Here is an 18,052-nt window from a genome sequence, read left to right as displayed (position 1 = left end):
ATAAATAAATAAACGTAACACCTTTTTGAAATAATAATTACTATATTTAATGTCCGAATCATTGTCCAAAATATATTTATATGTTCGTTATTCAGCTCAATGAAATTAGCCATTAAAGTATACTGACCATTTGTTATGCTTGTCCACAACAAAACTAGAGCTTATTTAGACTTTAGAGTAAAAATACTATACAAACAATTTGTACAAAAGAATTAGGCGTGTCTAATTGTAATACAAAAAGCTAAAAACTAGTATTACATAACAAGTATTGTATTTCAATAAATTGAAACTTATTTACGTTTTTGAAAATCAGGGAACGCGCATTGTACATAAAGTATCAGATTTTTTTTATAGGGTTAATTATATTTTCAAATTAGATCGGCCATTTTGATTTATTTCCAACATGACGACAGATGTTTCATTTTATTTAAAATATACAATTTTTTCAGAAAAAACGTTAAAATGTAAAAAGCTAAATGGCAACAAGTTTGTTTTTCTGTTTACTACATTTAAATCAAATTTTATACTAAATTAAACAAAGGCTTGTAATACTTTAAAAATTTTAGCGAAGTTAAAACGGCAGGCGGGGGTATGATTTCGTGACTAACACTTTCACGAATCTTCGTGAGTGGCTTCATTTCAGTGAAACCTCTAGCATTTTTATTTACGAAAAGTTTGGAAATTGGGCTGTTAGCATAATAAAACATACAGTCGTTAACTGACATGTTTAAGGCGTAAGTCTGAGAAAACGGCTTATGTAAAAATTAGCCGATTGTTCATAAATTGGAAACGAACCTCTAGGATTTGCTTTCTTCTTGTATTTTGAAGGGATTAAGAACGGCGTTTGCATTTGCAGTTCATTAAAATCATAAACTTCCGGCAAATGTTAAGAAATTCATACCCGCAGTTAAACACATTAAAACAGTCTTAAATCTAAATTACTACGTTCAACGGCAAATGGTTTTGTAATTATTATTCGAGATACATTTCCATATACTATATTGTAATGTCGAATTCAAGGCTTAAAATGGATGTTACTGTACAAAACCAGGTTCTTTTTGATTGCAAAATATGAGGACCGATAGCTAAACTTGAATTCTGTTATTCCAAAGAATGCCCGAATTCATATAACCGGCGGTTTCTTAGTGTCTCTTTTTTATAACGTGCTACTAATTAATTATATAAGCAGTCAAATGACATTTTTTTAAAGGTTCATTACGTTAATTTAAAATAAAATTCATAATAATCGATAATTTTTATGATTCCCTTTTTCATAACAACAGATGTTTCAAATGTAACATTACTAATGCAATAAAATTTTTTTTTTAAATATGCAATTTTTTGAGGAAAAAACGTTAAAATCTTCAATAAGTGAAGAATGTCACACACAGATCAATCACACTCGAATTTTTCAAGTATTGACAGGAAGAAAAAAAAAGTATCGTAATAATACAATTGACAGGTTACGAGCAGCATTGAAAATTGGAATTATTTACGCTATTTGAACATTGTAAACATATTTATTGCATAACAGTTCAATCAAAAATTATACAAAATCTACCTAACTCAAACTTAAAAAAAACTACAAATGATTCCACAATAACTTACAATTTTGATTGTTTGAAACGCACTAATTGAATATTTTTTTCTGAAATTGTTAATCAATGGCGACTAGTGAGTAGCATTTAGACACTAGAAAACTTGATTTTCTGGCATTTTAAATGGTTATCGGTCAATGAAACAAATAACAGCATGGGAAAGTAAATTTTCCGTCTTTAGTGAAAAAAGTAATTTATCCGAACCGTTTCAATGCTTTTGTTTAACGATTTCAGAAAAAATAGCATGTAATTTCATAAGCAAAGCACATTACCGGACTCATATTGTCGCTGATCGAGGCGTCAACCTCATCCCATGATTTTCTCTCTTAGTACTAAAAGATAAGTGTGATAGGAACTACTTTTTTACAATTATAAAATATTGTTATCGGACCAGTTGTAACATGAAATTAAAAAAATTATCAGACTTTTATGAGGGGATTTGTAAATTTTTATCTTAATCAGATTCGTAATGATATGAAACCCCCAGTTTTGAAATCCACAAACCTAAATTTTGAGATTGAATTAAAATTTGTTTCCTAACTGGACTACGTACAATAAATTTTTATTTTATAAGTTTTTTTTTGCAAAATGAGAATATAAAGCTAAAATTGTATAAAATTTAACACAAATAAAATACAGAAGGATACTATTCAAACCGGAACAGAAAATATAACCTAAATATTTTTATTATTTAGCTGGAAGACACATCAAAAAATATGATATACCTAATAATGGTTATTAGACTTTATTTAAGTAAAAGACTTATAATAAATAATTTCGTTTGCTTTAGGCGGTTTTTTTTTAAATCCTATTCAATTTGTTAAATTATTATATGCACAATCAATAGGTTAATTTTTAGTTTACTTACTTTGCCGTGTTCTTTATCAAAATCGCATTCGCGATCAATGGGCGTTGCAAAACCATTTGTTGTTGCTGGGGCAAATACCAATTGTAAATTTGTTCCTGTAGCTGCGAATGCAATTTCTGTGTGACCTTCACGGCAAGCATTTTGAAATCGGACTTGCCGTTCTTCAGATGGTCGATCACGGTAGCCAGTATATCGGACCTACAAAAAATAAAACAATTTAAAAGTAACCAATGTTTGGGTATAATTTCAGAGTGGTACTATTAAAAAAAACATTTTGGACCTATTTCCTTGGAGCTGTTTCTACGGCATATATGGCCACTGATTGCTACAATGTGCTACGAAAATTTAAAAAAAAAAGTCCTCTTAATAACTCAAACACAAACAGAGATAGCGATTTGAAATTGTATGGGTAAGTTGAAAAATATATATAATTATCAAAAAATAGAGGCTTGACTGATATAACCATTTTATTCACGAAAGGTTTCTACACCGATTGAGAAGAAAAAGGTACATTTCTTTCCTTACGTTTAAAGCACGCTAAAAGCGTTTGGATGATTTAAACGCAAAGAAAATGTTATTTTTTCTTCTCAATCAGTATAAAAAAACCTTTCAAGAATAAAACGATCAAGTTCAGTCTCAATTTATTTTGGAATATGTATGTACCTTTGTCGTATATTCAGATAAATTTCAATGCAAGTATTACTTATAATTCATTATTTTTAACATATAATGGTTTTGTGTGTTTTTCCCAAAGTATTGTTCATATAAAGCAAAGCAAATCAAGGTGATTTCACAATGACTTGAACGTTTAAGTAGCTAAAGTATGTCCGGTTGTAGAAAGTCTATTTTATTTTATTCAAGCAACCAATTAAACATACATATCAGTATGAATATTGAACATATACAGGCTGGACTAAGTTATAACAGCATGATCTTAAAAAAATGATAGATAACGTTAAAACAATGATAATTTCTCAATATTTATAGCCGGGAAAGTCTTCTTTTTTTCGATGCCAGTTGACAAAATTGTAAAGTACTGCATAAAAGCTGCGTGGATTTGAATCTATGGTCATAAATTGCGAAAACCGGCGGTGAAGATATGGATGTTCTATCACCCAGTATCTAAAAAAATTGCAGCCACTGATTTCATTGCAAATACATTAATTCTTACGCCACTAACTTCAATACAAATACAATAACGTTAACAATTGTTTCGTAAGTTTTTTTCGAAACAGTTTTAAGTTTGGCACGTCGAAGTCTCCGTCGATGATATCACCATAAGTTTAAATCACGAGGGATACTTAGGTCATATTGTGTACTAAAAATTTCAATTTTTCAAGCACCAGATTTGGTAATACCTCGAAAAATGACATTTTTCTAAAATTTTACTACACTGTTTCAGAAAAGAAGGCTTCCCGGATATATTTTTAAATTGTCAATATTTTATCTACCATTTGTCTTGCTCTTGTAACTTAGACCTCCTCGAAACATGTTTTATTTTTTACATTCATTGGGTACAGAACCGAGCTAACGCCAAAAGTTAGCCAATTTAAAAACTACAAAATGGAAACCCAAAATATTTCGTGAAATATCCACCTGAGAAAAAAGTTATTTGACACTTTTTATGGAATTTTTAAAAATCCATTCAATGTGTAACATGCAAATTGTATCTTTATATTACATCTAGCAAAAAATTCAAGAAAATGTTTTTTGTTGTTCTTCTAATTGATCATTTGATTGGCCTTTATGCGTGCATTATCCGCACTCGATCCATTTTTCTATAAAAGGTTCAATTTTCTATGAACAATCCGTAAATATTATGTTGAAATTGATTGATTTATTTATTTATTAAACGCAGATAAAAGATAATTATACTTAAACATATTGACTAATCAATGCAAAATTTACACACAATTATAAAGTTGCAGTGGCGGCGCAAAATTTTCAGTATTTCGTACATAATACAGTAATAAATATTGAGTTAATACCAAGATAAGTACTGATAATAAACACGTAGAATGTGGAGTCCCGGTGATTTCACTAATCTACGTTGTGGGAGCAAACATTAAATCCATATAAATATATCTAAAGGTGAAATAAAAGGTTCTACTAGGTAGTTAAACTGCAAACGACAACTAGTAGTGGAAATGTAGTATGAAAAAAACGAATAATGTTAGAAATATCTACAAGATAACCCAAATATCTTCTGAAATACTTATAACCTACAAAGAATTTTTCGTACAAAATTCAGATTAAAGTGGGATATTATTTGGTCCTTTAATAATAAACTCAGATCCAAAACAGTAAGAGATAGAATAACACTTAGAAAGTTGATCATCAAAAAAACTAACATTTTTTCCGAAAATCTTTAGCTTTTGGAGAAAATGCAACTTAAAAACATGTCATTATTGCATTTACTGGAAAAAAACATGTTAGTTACCGAAAAAGACTTAAGCCAAAAGTTGTCAAGGGCAATAGAAGACATTCGCTTGTGCTCATGAATTTAACCTGCAATTTTAGTTTCAACGCCATTTGACCTTGATCTGTAAATGATTTTGAAAATTTACCTGAGCTAGTTTATAATACAGGCGAATGGCCTTTATTGTCCTTGATAACTCTTGTCTAAAACAATTCTTATAAATTTTTAAAAGTTATCATAAGTTTAGAGTTTTTTATGAGGATCAAATTTCTAATTAAAGTGTTATTCTATCTCTAACTGAGAATCTGACTGTTAAAGGGCTCAGAATCTAGCAAAAATAACACTTATACTAATATAAATATTATCGAAGATAATAATCTTATACTAATGAAGAAACTTATACTAATGACAATATTTAGTTTTTTTTTACATTTGGCATACATTTTTCACAGAATGCTTGTAATGTTATATTTATTGATAACTACGCCACTGTTTAGGTGTAATACAATGACTTGCGATGAGATTAGTCATCATATCACATTCGAGGTATTATTGTGTATTAAATGACGTGCGCATGCGATTGAACGATACTGATTGTTGCCAACAAAAGCCTATTAACATATTCGATTATTATATGAAAAAATAATTATTATAACGATGAATAATTATTCAAATTTGGTCTTCAACCAAATTCTTTCTTTAGGACAAGTTGATTTTAAGAGTCTTAAAAAACTAACAAACCTTATAATATGAATTACACTATGGATTAAAAATCATTTTGTATAAAATATATGCATTATTATTCTACAAGGACCTAATTCCGAATGGGCCTATTAATATTTGTGTGTGTAGAGATTGTTGATCTAGGATTCCGAATGAGTTTTACTTAAATAACGAGTATTTCCAAGCTCTAAAGGAGGGCAGTAGGTATTTCAGTTTCTATAAGATAGTGAGCTTAAATTACTTTGTATAGTTTTAATAACCAGTCTTTCATTAAAAAATGTTTCACAAATTTTTGCAACGATTTTCGAAATAATATCAACAGATTAAAAAAAAAAAGCAATTATAGAGGCAGGAAATTTTCCTTTTATAATTCAAAAATTTTATTTTCAGAGAATTATTGTTTAAGTGATAAATATCAACAATAACTTACATTCTTTTTATTTATAGGCAATTTTATTACAGATATGATATACAAATTACATGCTGAACAAAGTTAAATTTTAAAATTATTTTCCTAGCCTGTTTTTTCCTAAGCGGTACATTTTTAGGCCGTGAGTCTATTTCTCGTCATTAGCTTGAACAGAAAGCTTTAATATGAGGGGTAAATCATGTTAATTGATAAAAAAATAAGAAAGATCTCGCGATGTGACACAAAAGCGAGCTAGAGAAATAATTCATAAGATAATAGGAAAATTTCGAAAATGATAATTTTTGGGAAATTCTGTATACTTTTTATATATTTTTGTACCTCCTTTCACTTAACGTACAACAAGTATACCTAAATATAAATATATTATAAGCCTAGCCCTATTTTGTAACGATTAGAAATATCAACTGTAGAGACGAAATTTTGGTACAAATTCGCAAAAACGGCGCATTTTTTTATTCTTTTGAAAAATCTCCCACCAATGGGAGGCAGATGAAGACTGACCAAATTTCCGTTTTTCCGAGACATTTTCCGTTCACTCAATAAATTTCAGTCTCAGGTTTATTAACAATTAATTATGTTAGTATATAATATTTATCTATCTCTTGTTTTAAATGTAATTTCCAGTTTTATATAATTTTACATATTAATGAATTACTTCCGAGAAATCTTATTGACAGAAAAAATGATTCTTGGAATTATTCAGCGATTTAAAATCCTTAAAGGTAAATAATTTACATGAATTTTCATAACAATATTTTATGCGATTATTTCAACTGAAAATTATTATCGAACAAAATCAAAAGTAGATTTCTTGATACCCTTTAACTAAAAGTCATAATTTTGATGCACAAGGCGGTTTTTTTGCAAATGCTTCAACGCGCTTCTTAAGTAAATACAACTCTGCATACTAAATCTGAACAGTTGTCAAGTGTGTAATAACACGTATTTGTTGTGTATTTACGGAAAATTTTTGAATAAAAATTCAAAACTCGTAATGTAAGTTTACTATTTGGGAAATCCACAATTAATCATTTCTTAAAACAATGAATTATCATCTAACCAGTTAAAAAAGCAAGGCTACTCGTAAATAATAAGTTCTTGCGAAATATCTCCCGGCGCACTCTGTAATACTCCGGCGCATCTGGGTCGCAAATTTTGTAATGGATTCCAAATTTTTTGAAACTTTTTATCAATAAATTTATAATTATATCGATAGATTTTGTAAGCTTCCAAATATATCCACCGAAAGTGCCAGAAAATTCGTAAAATGGATTAGAAAGAGGATTAATCAACAATTAATTATCACGCTTTACGTAAGGTTACAAAAGAGTAGAAAGTTAAAAATTTCTAAGCATAATGCAATTACCCCTTACAATAAAAAAAAATTATGAGCTTAATCAAGTACTAGATTTTCTTCAACCCTATAAAAAATTCCAAGTTGAAGCCTTGACAAGCTCGGGTTAAATATAAAACTTTCTCAATCATTGGACTATGTTCTGAATTCAATTTTAATACAAAATTAGAATACTTAAATATTTTAGCGGCATAGAAAAATGGGAGTTGAAAGAAAAGTTCCCTTTCACTCCCTCTCATAAAAGTTAATAGTCCTACTGGATCCTACAACTTTAGTAGTTCACTGGATACCTTTAATAGTCCTACGGATAATCCACATGCGGGTAGTTGAGTATAGATATGATTAAAAATCAACACACATAATAACAACAAATTTAATTTCAATAAAAAATTTAACGCGAAATTGACGTCAAAACGCTCTACAGAACATAAATTCAAATTAAAATTGCTAATAAAAATATTAATTATTCCTAGGAAAATGTTAAACAAAATGATTCAACAATTCCAGACCAATAAATTAAATGAATTAATTCACAGTAACCAGTAAACTAATTCTAAGAATAAATTATTAAAAACAAAAACATACCTCACTTTCGCGACTTAATCTTCGAAACAATTCATCCGATTCAAATTTTGCTTTTTGATCAGGCACTACACGTGGCATTTTAAAAATAAATCGTGGTTTTTGTGGTTCATATAATCCAATCGGATCAAATGGTAGCATCCCAGCCAAAGCAGCAGCTGGGTCATTCATGGCATGCATATTGAAATTCATTTTGACGGAAACTTTTTTAACTCGAAAAAATTGGTAACACTCACGTTACTTTCAAATAACTCGCGCACAAAAAAACTTGGACTTTTTTGAAATATCAAACTTAAAAGTGTGTTTAACAAGCACGTGTATAACTACAGCATACAGTGTTTAACCTCTGGAGTTCAGAGCAATACTGAATGATTATTTTTTTTGAAAACTCTGATGCTGCCTTATTGAATCTATCTTGTTTTGAAGGCGGTCCTTTAATGTTCAACAACCAATAGCATTATATCAATAATGTGTAATATAACCCTCTTAATATTTTAGTGGCCCCCGGTAGCAATATTTGTTTATTGCAATTTAAACTTTTAAATACATTTTTTTTTTAGTAATTCCTTCTAGCATTTTTATAAACAGTGAGCTTATATTATTTATATTTATTCATAACTAAATATGTTTTTCATCTGATACAACATTATGGCGTTTATAAAATAAACAATTTTATTTTTGTTAGTAAAAAAATATGTTTTTTTTTGAATTGTATAGGATTTAAATGTGAAAAAATTATTTTAGTCCGAGAAACAATATATTAAATAAATTTTCAGATTCGGTTTTTTACCAGTCGAAAATTAAACGAAAGTAAAAAAGGAAAATTTAGTTTTTTAAACTATTTTTAACCGACTTCAAACAAAAAAGGAGGAGGTTATCAATTCGACTGTATTTATATATATATTTTTTTTTTATATAATTGTAAATTATGGATTCTGTGATCCAAACCCAAATGAAGTTTGTTTAGGCTTTGACTTTTAAGTCACACAAAAATGATCTCTATAGATTTTTTTCTTGAAGTTGAGCTATTAAATTTTAATGTATAAGTAGAAAGAAAAAATTTTAATACAAAATATTTTTCTAATAGTTACACATGACTACCTTTTTGTAAAAGCTGGACGAATATGGATATTAATAATGATTTGGAGCGCCTCAAGCTTTTACTAAAATTCATGTATATGACTGACACATAAGAAAAATTATTTTATACTTTCTAGTACAATAAAAGCTTGTCCGTAAAGAATATTTTTATTTAAATTTTTAATTTAATTAAAAACATGTATATAAAATATATGGTGGAAGAGATTGGAAAATCGGGTGTTACCATAAATTGTATTGCCACGTGATCCAAACTTGTGTGCCAAATTTCAGCCCAAACTTGAGTGGAACGTATAATAAAAGTGAAATTAAATTTAAAAGCTTTTAAGGTATTTCCAGCATGGTATTTACAGTTCCTATGCTAAAGCTATGGTAAAATTTTTTTCGATAGAATTTAACGAGAAATTAAATTTAAGAACTAAATAGAGCTTACTATTAAATCTTAAAGTTTCAGAAATTTTGACCGTTTAAAACACGGGGTAATTTACGTCAAAGTTTTCATCTATTTGTTACCATTTATGGAGTAGACTGAGCTTTTTATTGAGTCTGAAAACTTAGGTCAAGTTTAATATCTGCGTAAGGTATGCGCCTATACCGCATATACCCAAAATTTTTTGCTTGAATGATTTTTATCAATAAAACTCGAATTTTTTTCTTATTTTTCGAGTTTTCATCAAACATCAGATTATGGAAAAGTATTTGTACATGGATGTTTAATGGATCCTTTTTTATGATTTTCACTAAAAATCTCCTTGATTATATACCGGTTTAAAATTCGATGAATTATTACTTTCGACCATATCTTATAGTTCATGTTAACTGCTCATCTGAACGATGGTTATGGATTTGATTTTAAAATTATTTTACGACGTTTTCAGCTCAAACAAGATCGTATTATTTTCAGTGCATAGGAGACAAGAATCCCCGTAGGACCGATCACAGCTCTTCTGTGTTTTTCAATAATACCTAGTTATGCTAAGCTCAAACAAAAACTTATTTTTCTAAGGGCATAATAGACAAAAATCCCCGTAGGATCGACCACTTTTCTGTATGTTTCAAAAATAGTTATGCTAACTTTTATTAAAATTTGAGTTTTAATTTTCAACATTTTAAAAATGGTCTAGCGTAGGACATCAAGTGAAATTTATTTTCTTGCAATTTTTTATTTGGCAGCTTTTTTTTACGCCTAGGCTTGTGATGCCCTATAAGGCAGCATGATATTAGGGGCGCCAAAATTTCAAAAAGTAAAAAATTTTAAGGCAATTGAAATTTAAAAATTAATTTGGATTACTTTCTCTATGAATGAATGGAAAATATATTTCGGTAAGATATACTAAATATGTAGCCTTAATTAAATAATTTTTAGGTATTATTTTTTACAAATTATTCAAGGATTTGTGTATTTTTAAAGATTTTTTTATCTATAAACGTTCAATTTATAATATAACTACATGCATGTAGGTACTTATAAATGAAAAGTTTCCAGAATTTTATTTATTACAAACTTGAATTTGGCAAAATATAGAGTTATTCCCTTTAAAGATTTTATTTGTGAGATATTTTTTTCCGAGAGATTGGCAATAGGGAATATTCATGTATTTTTTTTAAATTTTTAATTAATTGTTTACACCGTTATAACAAAGTAAAATATATAAATACTGCTTAAAAATGCTGTATTTAAGTTTAAAATACATTATAATTTTGAGATATTTAAACGCAGTTTTTTGGCGCTCTCTGTTGATGACGTATAAGTACGTGATCTGTCAATTGATGACAGTTCAATTTATAATTTACACTTTAAAAAAATAAATTTACAGTCGTTATTATTAAGTTTTCTAATAAAAAGCCGTAGAATAGTATAATTTAATGAAATACCATATAAAATGTAAGTAATTAATATCATAACAAATTTGACAAGCCCGTACTATGATGTCACGTCCGTATAAAAATTTGAATTTCCGTTTTAGAAATTTTTAAATGCCCTCACTGAATTTGTACTTTTATTAAGTAATTTTAAGTAATTAAAAAGATATTAATTACTAAAATAATGGTTTAGTTGAAATGTCTAGTCATTAAAGTTAGGGAAGAAAAATTTGAACCAAATTTAAATTTCATGAATATTCCCTATTTAATAAGTTCCCATCTCAACGATTTAGAACAGACATTGAGAAATGATTGTATTATACACTCACCTTATCAACTCAATTATTCATTAGAAAATATTTTAAGATGGATACTCTGTACAAAATATATATATATGCAAATGTTTACCCTAAAGTAGACATTGCTCTGCGTATTTTTCAGACATCTCAGCAACAAACTGTTGGGGAGATTTTTTCTACTCTAAAAAGGATAAAAAGTAGAGTTATGTCGACTATAACTTTGGCCGACTAGCCGATTAGTCAGAACAACCGTCGGAACCGTCGCGTCAGAGCGGGTAATTAATTAAACTTAATGCATTAACAATTGTGAAAATAAGAAATCAAATTGCACAAATATTATTTTTCAAATGTAAATTATCATAATTATTTATTTAAATTTGTGAGACAATAATATTAAATTTTCAATGTAAGTCATAAATGCAATCCATACAATTATATATGCATCCATACAATTCTATAATTAAAGTAGTGTATCGTTACCATGGAAACGCCTCCAATAAAACTCACGCACGGTGCGAATACTTAGATGTTAAGATTGTTGCAAAAATCACTTCTTAAATTTTATCTATTTTGAACTTATTGCCTGAACGAATGTTCTATTTAAAAAAAAAAAAAACTTCAATTTGATTGTTATACCCAAAATACTTGAATGTTTGAAGTACTCATATGTTTATATTAAACATAAAAGGTTCTTATCATACAAATAATAAATATTAATCTCCGTAAAATTCAATAAATAAATAAATATTCATAAATTTATATAACATATATCTATATAGAATTATAGATAGGTATATAAGAATAATAATCAGTGTCGGCTCTAACATAAGGGTAGCAATGACACCCCTATTTTTATTAAATAGAATTATATCATTATTATATGCTATCTTTTGTTAACATGATATAAGGTCTTTTCAAATGTAACAAAAAAAAACAGACCCCTTCATTTAATAGTAAAAATAATGAATGCATCAGTACTTCTTTTCATATGTTTACAAAATATAATAAAATTATGTATGATTGCGACGCCCCTTACAGTGTTATTATTGGTTGCGTCTATCTTGGCGTCGGTTATATACACCAATCCAGTATGAACTTATTTTTAGGGGAATCATATGTGCTTCAATATATTTAACTTTTGTATCATGTAATATTTTGTTTAGACATTTCACATTTGGATAATTAAATATCCACTACTTAGTAGATTTTTAAAAGTACCTAAAATTTTTTCTTTCACGAATATTTTTGAAAAACCTATTAATATCTGTGTAAACTGAGATAAACTTATGTGCAAACAAACGCAGTGGGTAGCTGGCTATCAAAGTGTTTGCCCTTTTTTTATAGAAAATGAAATTACGTGTAATTTTTATAAAATTTTCGAGATAAAGGCGGGTTACGGGAATGACTATCCTCCTATAATAAAATGATTCATGTTCGTTTGATTTAGATTATAGTTATTCGAAATAAGTTAAAAACAAAAACAGCCCAGATTTCTGTAAAAATTCATAAAATATTCATTTGAATCCAAAAAGTCCATGATCACAGATTCAAAAGATATTCATTTCTCTTACCTTTAAAGATGTTAGAAAGCATATACGATTTGAAAGTCATAGTATCAAGGACGTCTCCATGGGTAGGGAGGCAGAGAGTAGCAGCAGCCTCTCTCTAAAGAATCGAAAAATTTCTTCTCGAATTTAATTTTCTATTTTAAAAATATTCGAAATACATGAGGCTGGAACAACGGCCCTATCCCGTACTTATACGTAATCTATTTTTGACCAGTTTCATTTTGGACCACCATCATTGACAAATATTTGCGGAGAATTGTTTATACATTTACAAAAGTTGAGTCAAAATTATTTTCATTAGATATTATGCGATAAAGAAATTTTTTCTCCAGGGTCTATGATTTACCATTCAAAGAGCCTTGCCAATTAATGCTGTTGAACCAATTCATTGTCACGAGTCGATTTCCTTCTTCGGCGTAACATTCAAGAAGTTTTTTTTTTTTACTTTTACTAACTCCTAGGTTGAAATTGTTTTGAGTTTATCAAAGATTTCGAACCTTTCGCAAACAACTTTATAAAAGATGAGATTTTTGTTAATAAAAATGCGAGAGTCATTAACTGGACGCAACCAGAGCTGAACTAGCTTAAAATGGTCCGCCCAGACAAAAATAAACGGAGTTTGCTGATAATGATTTGACCTACTATTTGTTTGAGCTTTGCAAATGGACTTTTGTATGCATTTTATTATCTTGAGGTACTTAATTTCTCCAGATGACGCGCGAATCAATGATTGAACACAAATTTTGTTGACCAATTTTATTACATTAGTTTTTAATCAATCGTTCATGACAAGTTTTAAATTTTTAGGTTCACAAAAGACGTATTACTTACACACAAAATTATTAGTTTGTGTTTTTGTTGTTGTTTTTTTAACTCTTGAATTTTATTAAAAAAGGTCAGTAAAATCCGAAAGGTCGAGCTCATTGCCAATAATTTGATTATTTCATCATCAGTTATGGAATTCAGCATGATAACTTTTATCGCCACAACACATTTTTTATACCTAAAGAATTAATACCTGCATGTGGAATTCAGCAGATTTTACTTCAAACACCTTTTTTCAATTTTTGGGCCACCGACCCATTTTTTATTTCTGAGGTCACGGGCCACCGAGAATCATACCTAATTTTCGTATGGCTAATCCACCCTTGGGCACATCATTTCTTGTTGACGTCTGAATGCAAAATGTTTTGTTTATACCCGATCAGCTGCAGTCGTACGTTCGATTTTGAATTCTCGCATTCTTATCGTAGTTTTCAATTTTTATTTAGTAAGTAAACAATTTGATATTTTTATTTGAAATTTTTAACACGATTAGTGGAGGCCCAAAGGTGGTGGAGACACAGGCCTCATTTTTAATGCGACCCTGGGTACAGGAAATAAAAATATGGTTACTTTTAATAAATGTTATTTATTATGAAACATTATGACATGACACAGATATAAAAATATGGTATGCAATCACCAAAACATCATCTAGAATCATGATAATATCGTCTCATTTAAATGTCGATTAAACTGTAGAAAAGGAATTCCTCGTTAAAAATTCCTGTTTATTAATATGAAGCAAAAGAAAGTGTTTTTAAAAGAAGTTGGTTCGATTTCTATTATTTTATTAATAATGCTGCTCCTTCAGCTGCTTCTGGCAATATAGCACTCTTAGCAGCAAACAGAGCGAATGCAGTCAAAATTAAATTATTTATATCAAGTTCTTGGAATGTGAACATCTCAATATCCTCTTGTTTTAATGCTCGCAGAAGCGTATGGAAGAATGTAGAAAGAATAGCTGTACCACATGCATAAAATCCAATTTTATTTTCTGTTTTATAACATATATAAAAGCATGATATTAATTGTACAATCACAACCAAGTCTGTAATTTGTTCCATATCATAATCAGTGAAGTTGGTACACAAGGGAATCAATAATGCAGGCATTAAATGCATATATGCTGTAATTGGGCTATATTCAGCATTAAAATATAATTCACTATTTAGGGCACCAACATAAAGCAGTTGTCGTACTTCGTATGTTGCCACATACACTTCGTATATTTCTTTTGTTTGTATACACCCTGTAAAAAAGTATAATTTTTTTTTCGTATTGCGATTATTTATCTACCATAAAATTAAAAATCGGAGCTCCTTAACATTCGAAAAATGTGATTTATTTTTTCGATCCGCTTCGTGCAGTATCATTGAGTAGGTCTTTAAAAGTACAATGCAAATTTTCAAATTAGTGTAAGTCATTTAACTACATTAAGCTGAACAGTTATTGTAGGCAATTGGAACAGTCAAGAATTATCAATTGTACTATACAGAGCGTCCAAAAAAAATGTGAACAGTTTAAGAACTCGATAAACGCACTTTGTTTTTTTTTTATCTCTTTAAAATCATAAAAGGAAAGCCCCATTTATAAAGGAAACAGGAAATCCCCATTTATAAAACCCTGTATTTATAAAAAATATATCAAGGTAAGTTTAGTCCCAAATTTGTAACACTTAAAAATATTGATGATACGAAAAATTTTTTTTAATTTGTGTCATGAAATCACCTAATTAGTCTATTTCCGCTTGTCTTTCCGACTGTCCGTCTGTCTGTGGACACGATAACTCAAAAATTAAAAGAGTTATTAAGCTAAAATTTTTGTGGCATACTCAGGACAAAAAAACTGGTAAATTAACAACATAGGTCAATATTGTCTTGGGTATGAAGAACTCATCTTGTAAACCGTTAGAGATAGAACAACAGTTTAAATGCAAAAAATGTTCCATATAAAAAAATAAACAACTTTTGCTTGAAACATTTTTTTTAAACATCACTATTTACCCGTGGGTGCGCAAATTAGGACAAAAATTTGCATTTTCTCCAAAACTATAAAAGATAGGGAGTTGAAAATTTGCAGATAGCTTCAACAAGCGGTCTTGTGAAACAAAGGCTGCCATATGAATTTTTTAATTCTTCTAATTAATACAAAATAATGAACTTTTTCAAGTTTTTAGAATGTTCTCAGGCTTTGTGAATGTTCCATATAGAGGCCACACTTTCTTGTACTGCTGTCAATTGAAATAAGATCACTACAATTTTCGAGCAACAATTGAATCGTTTAAAGATAACAACTAAACTGAAATATAATACGTAGAGCTACTTTACTCAAAATAATAACTACTTATAGAGACGAGGCGGCTGTTTGACGGGTATTGTTGCTATTATTGAGATTGGTAGCCCGATACTTCACGCGGGCACTCTGTAAATTTAGCACCCTTTCTATACTTATTCTGTAAGATACGTTATGTGCCTTTAAGGGTAAAATATTTACAGAGACAGCGTCCGCTTTTTAAAAAGTTCGGACATCTTTTTAAAAGATTATTTTTGACATTGGAAATGAATAGAGTACATTGGAAATGAATGTCAAAAAATGGCAAAGTTACGTCTAAAGGCCTTGAAAATCAACTTCAAGGACCTTAAAAAACAAAAATTTGCTTCCATATTTCAAAATCATCACGTAATACAATTATTTTAAAAAGAAGAAATACTCTTAAAAATATAAGAATTGTACTAAGCAATGACTTTGAAATATACCTTGAAGTCGATTTTCAAAACTTGTAGATTAAAATTTAATTTTGTGCTCAATTTATTTATGGTGTCAAAAATGGGTGTTTTTATTAAATAATCTTAAAAATCAAATCCAAGATCGAAGTTATCATCCAGTACAACTCTTTGAATCCTTCAATATTAACTTTTTTGTCTAATACCATTATATCCCAATAATTTTGAGGACCCGTATTTTTATAGATAACAGATAAAAATATACCTACATATAGAAAATTTAACGGATATTACTTACATGTAAGTATTCCCAATCCAGCATTTATGCATAATACTCCTATACTCATATGGATTGATCGAAAATCAGCAGCCTGCACCATACCACCATGCAATTTGAGTGCATACGCAGATCCAGTAAACAATGTTATATTAGATGCTAATGATCCTGGTCTTTCACAAAATTCTTCTACAGTTCCTGGCTTGTGTCTATAATTAGCTTCTGCTTTTGTACCTGATTGTGCCATTGTATGATGATTATTCTACTTTTTTTTGTTAAGACATTAACGATTTTACACAAACAATTTATATAGGCCCAAAAAATTGATTAAATTTAATTTTGATGATCAAACATGGTGATTGCATACTGACAGTATGCGTGTTTTGGAATATTTGTAAACATATCCAGAAATCTTTGATCAAAAATAAGGCATGTATAAAATGTTAAAACCTTAAATACGACTATCAAAGGTAAAACATGCATAAAATATACAGGAAGAATGAAAATTGGAATCCTGATTCTAATGGGAGTCCCCAAAATTTACATGGTCGAATCAGAATTTCGATCTTTCCCTACATTTTATACTGTCCTTTAGCTTCCCAGTTATTGAAGGTTACAATCATAAATATCTCTCTTGGACAATCCTACTAAGAAGACTTTATATCTACCCATTTTAATTGGAACCTTTTTATAGGTCATTTTACAGACATAGAATGTTATACAGATGTATGGCTTCGCCATGATTATAATTGTTAATTATATGCTATTTATAGTGATTATATACGATTAAATAATTTAGGTTGACTATATTTGGATATACCTAGCTATTAGTTTTGCTTTGTTTAGACAACCGGAATTTTCTTTTGAAAACCAAATAAAATGCCTTTAAATAGGCAATGCCTTTGAATAGGTTGTGTTGCTGAATGTAATTCAGTGAATAATATTTTACATGAATTTCCTAAAGCATAACAACAAATAAAAAGGAATAGAAAATTAATAAGCCAAATGGAAATTTAGATGGCTAAGCTGGGAATTTCGGCAACAACATCGAGAATGAAAGTCTGTTTGTTATTATTCTTGGATAAATTTATATTATACTAAATTAATTTATATGTTTATACGAAATAAACTAAGTTTATGAACGAAAAATACACTAAGTTTATAAATGAAAAAGACACTAAGTTAATAAACGATAAACACGCAAGTTTATACGAAAAAACTACTAACTACTACTACCTATCCTAATCCTAATTTATACGAAAAATTCTACAATATTTTTATTCAATGAAAATGATCAGCTGGGTGACCTAATAAAAAGTTCATTTCTTTACTATCGCGGCGCTTTGATCTTAAAAATATACTCGGATCAAATTGCAGTAAAACTTATTTTCTACAACCATCCATTTTATTAATTTGTATAAAAAA

The 18,052-nt window shown here is 28.9% G+C and overlaps 2 protein-coding genes across 2 annotated transcripts in view; both read right to left on the bottom strand.

Annotated features, from left to right (window-relative positions):
- The window catches only part of LOC123296892 (protein big brother), a 57,606-nt gene extending 49,271 nt beyond the window's left edge, over window positions 1-8,335 (bottom strand). Inside the window, exons 1-2 of the mRNA XM_044878593.1 lie at window positions 7,978-8,335; window positions 2,467-2,664 (exon numbers count right to left, since the gene is read on the bottom strand). Of these exons, the coding sequence (XP_044734528.1) occupies window positions 2,467-2,664; window positions 7,978-8,166 (387 nt within the window). The 5' untranslated portion in view covers window positions 8,167-8,335. The remainder of the gene's footprint in view (window positions 1-2,466; window positions 2,665-7,977) is intronic.
- Window positions 8,336-14,295: 5,960 nt separating this feature from the next.
- Window positions 14,296-16,986, bottom strand: LOC123305866. The gene is made up of 2 exons (XM_044887701.1): window positions 16,649-16,986; window positions 14,296-14,876 (listed from the first exon to the last, which is right to left on the bottom strand). The coding sequence occupies exons 1-2, from the start codon at window positions 16,872-16,874 to the stop codon at window positions 14,410-14,412; spliced, it is 693 nt and encodes a 230-aa protein (XP_044743636.1). The 5' UTR covers window positions 16,875-16,986; the 3' UTR covers window positions 14,296-14,409.
- Window positions 16,987-18,052: the final 1,066 nt, after the last annotated feature.

This window comes from Chrysoperla carnea, chromosome 1 (assembly GCF_905475395.1).
Source record: "Chrysoperla carnea chromosome 1, inChrCarn1.1, whole genome shotgun sequence".
NCBI classification, from domain to species: domain Eukaryota; kingdom Metazoa; phylum Arthropoda; class Insecta; order Neuroptera; family Chrysopidae; genus Chrysoperla; species Chrysoperla carnea.
The sequence above is the reverse complement of the archived record's forward strand: the minus strand, read 5'-3'. Positions and strand labels throughout refer to the sequence as shown.

What these genes read in the sequence shown, in the direction of transcription:
- LOC123305866 (XM_044887701.1), bottom strand. Translation starts at nt 16,874, where the DNA reads ATGGCACAATCAGGTACAAAAGCAGAAGCTAATTATAGACACAAGCCA. An exon ending in TGGATTGGGAATACTTACAT is followed by an intron (nt 14,877 to 16,648) that starts GTAAGTAATATC and finishes ACTTTTTTACAG; the next exon opens with GGTGTATACAAACAAAAGAA.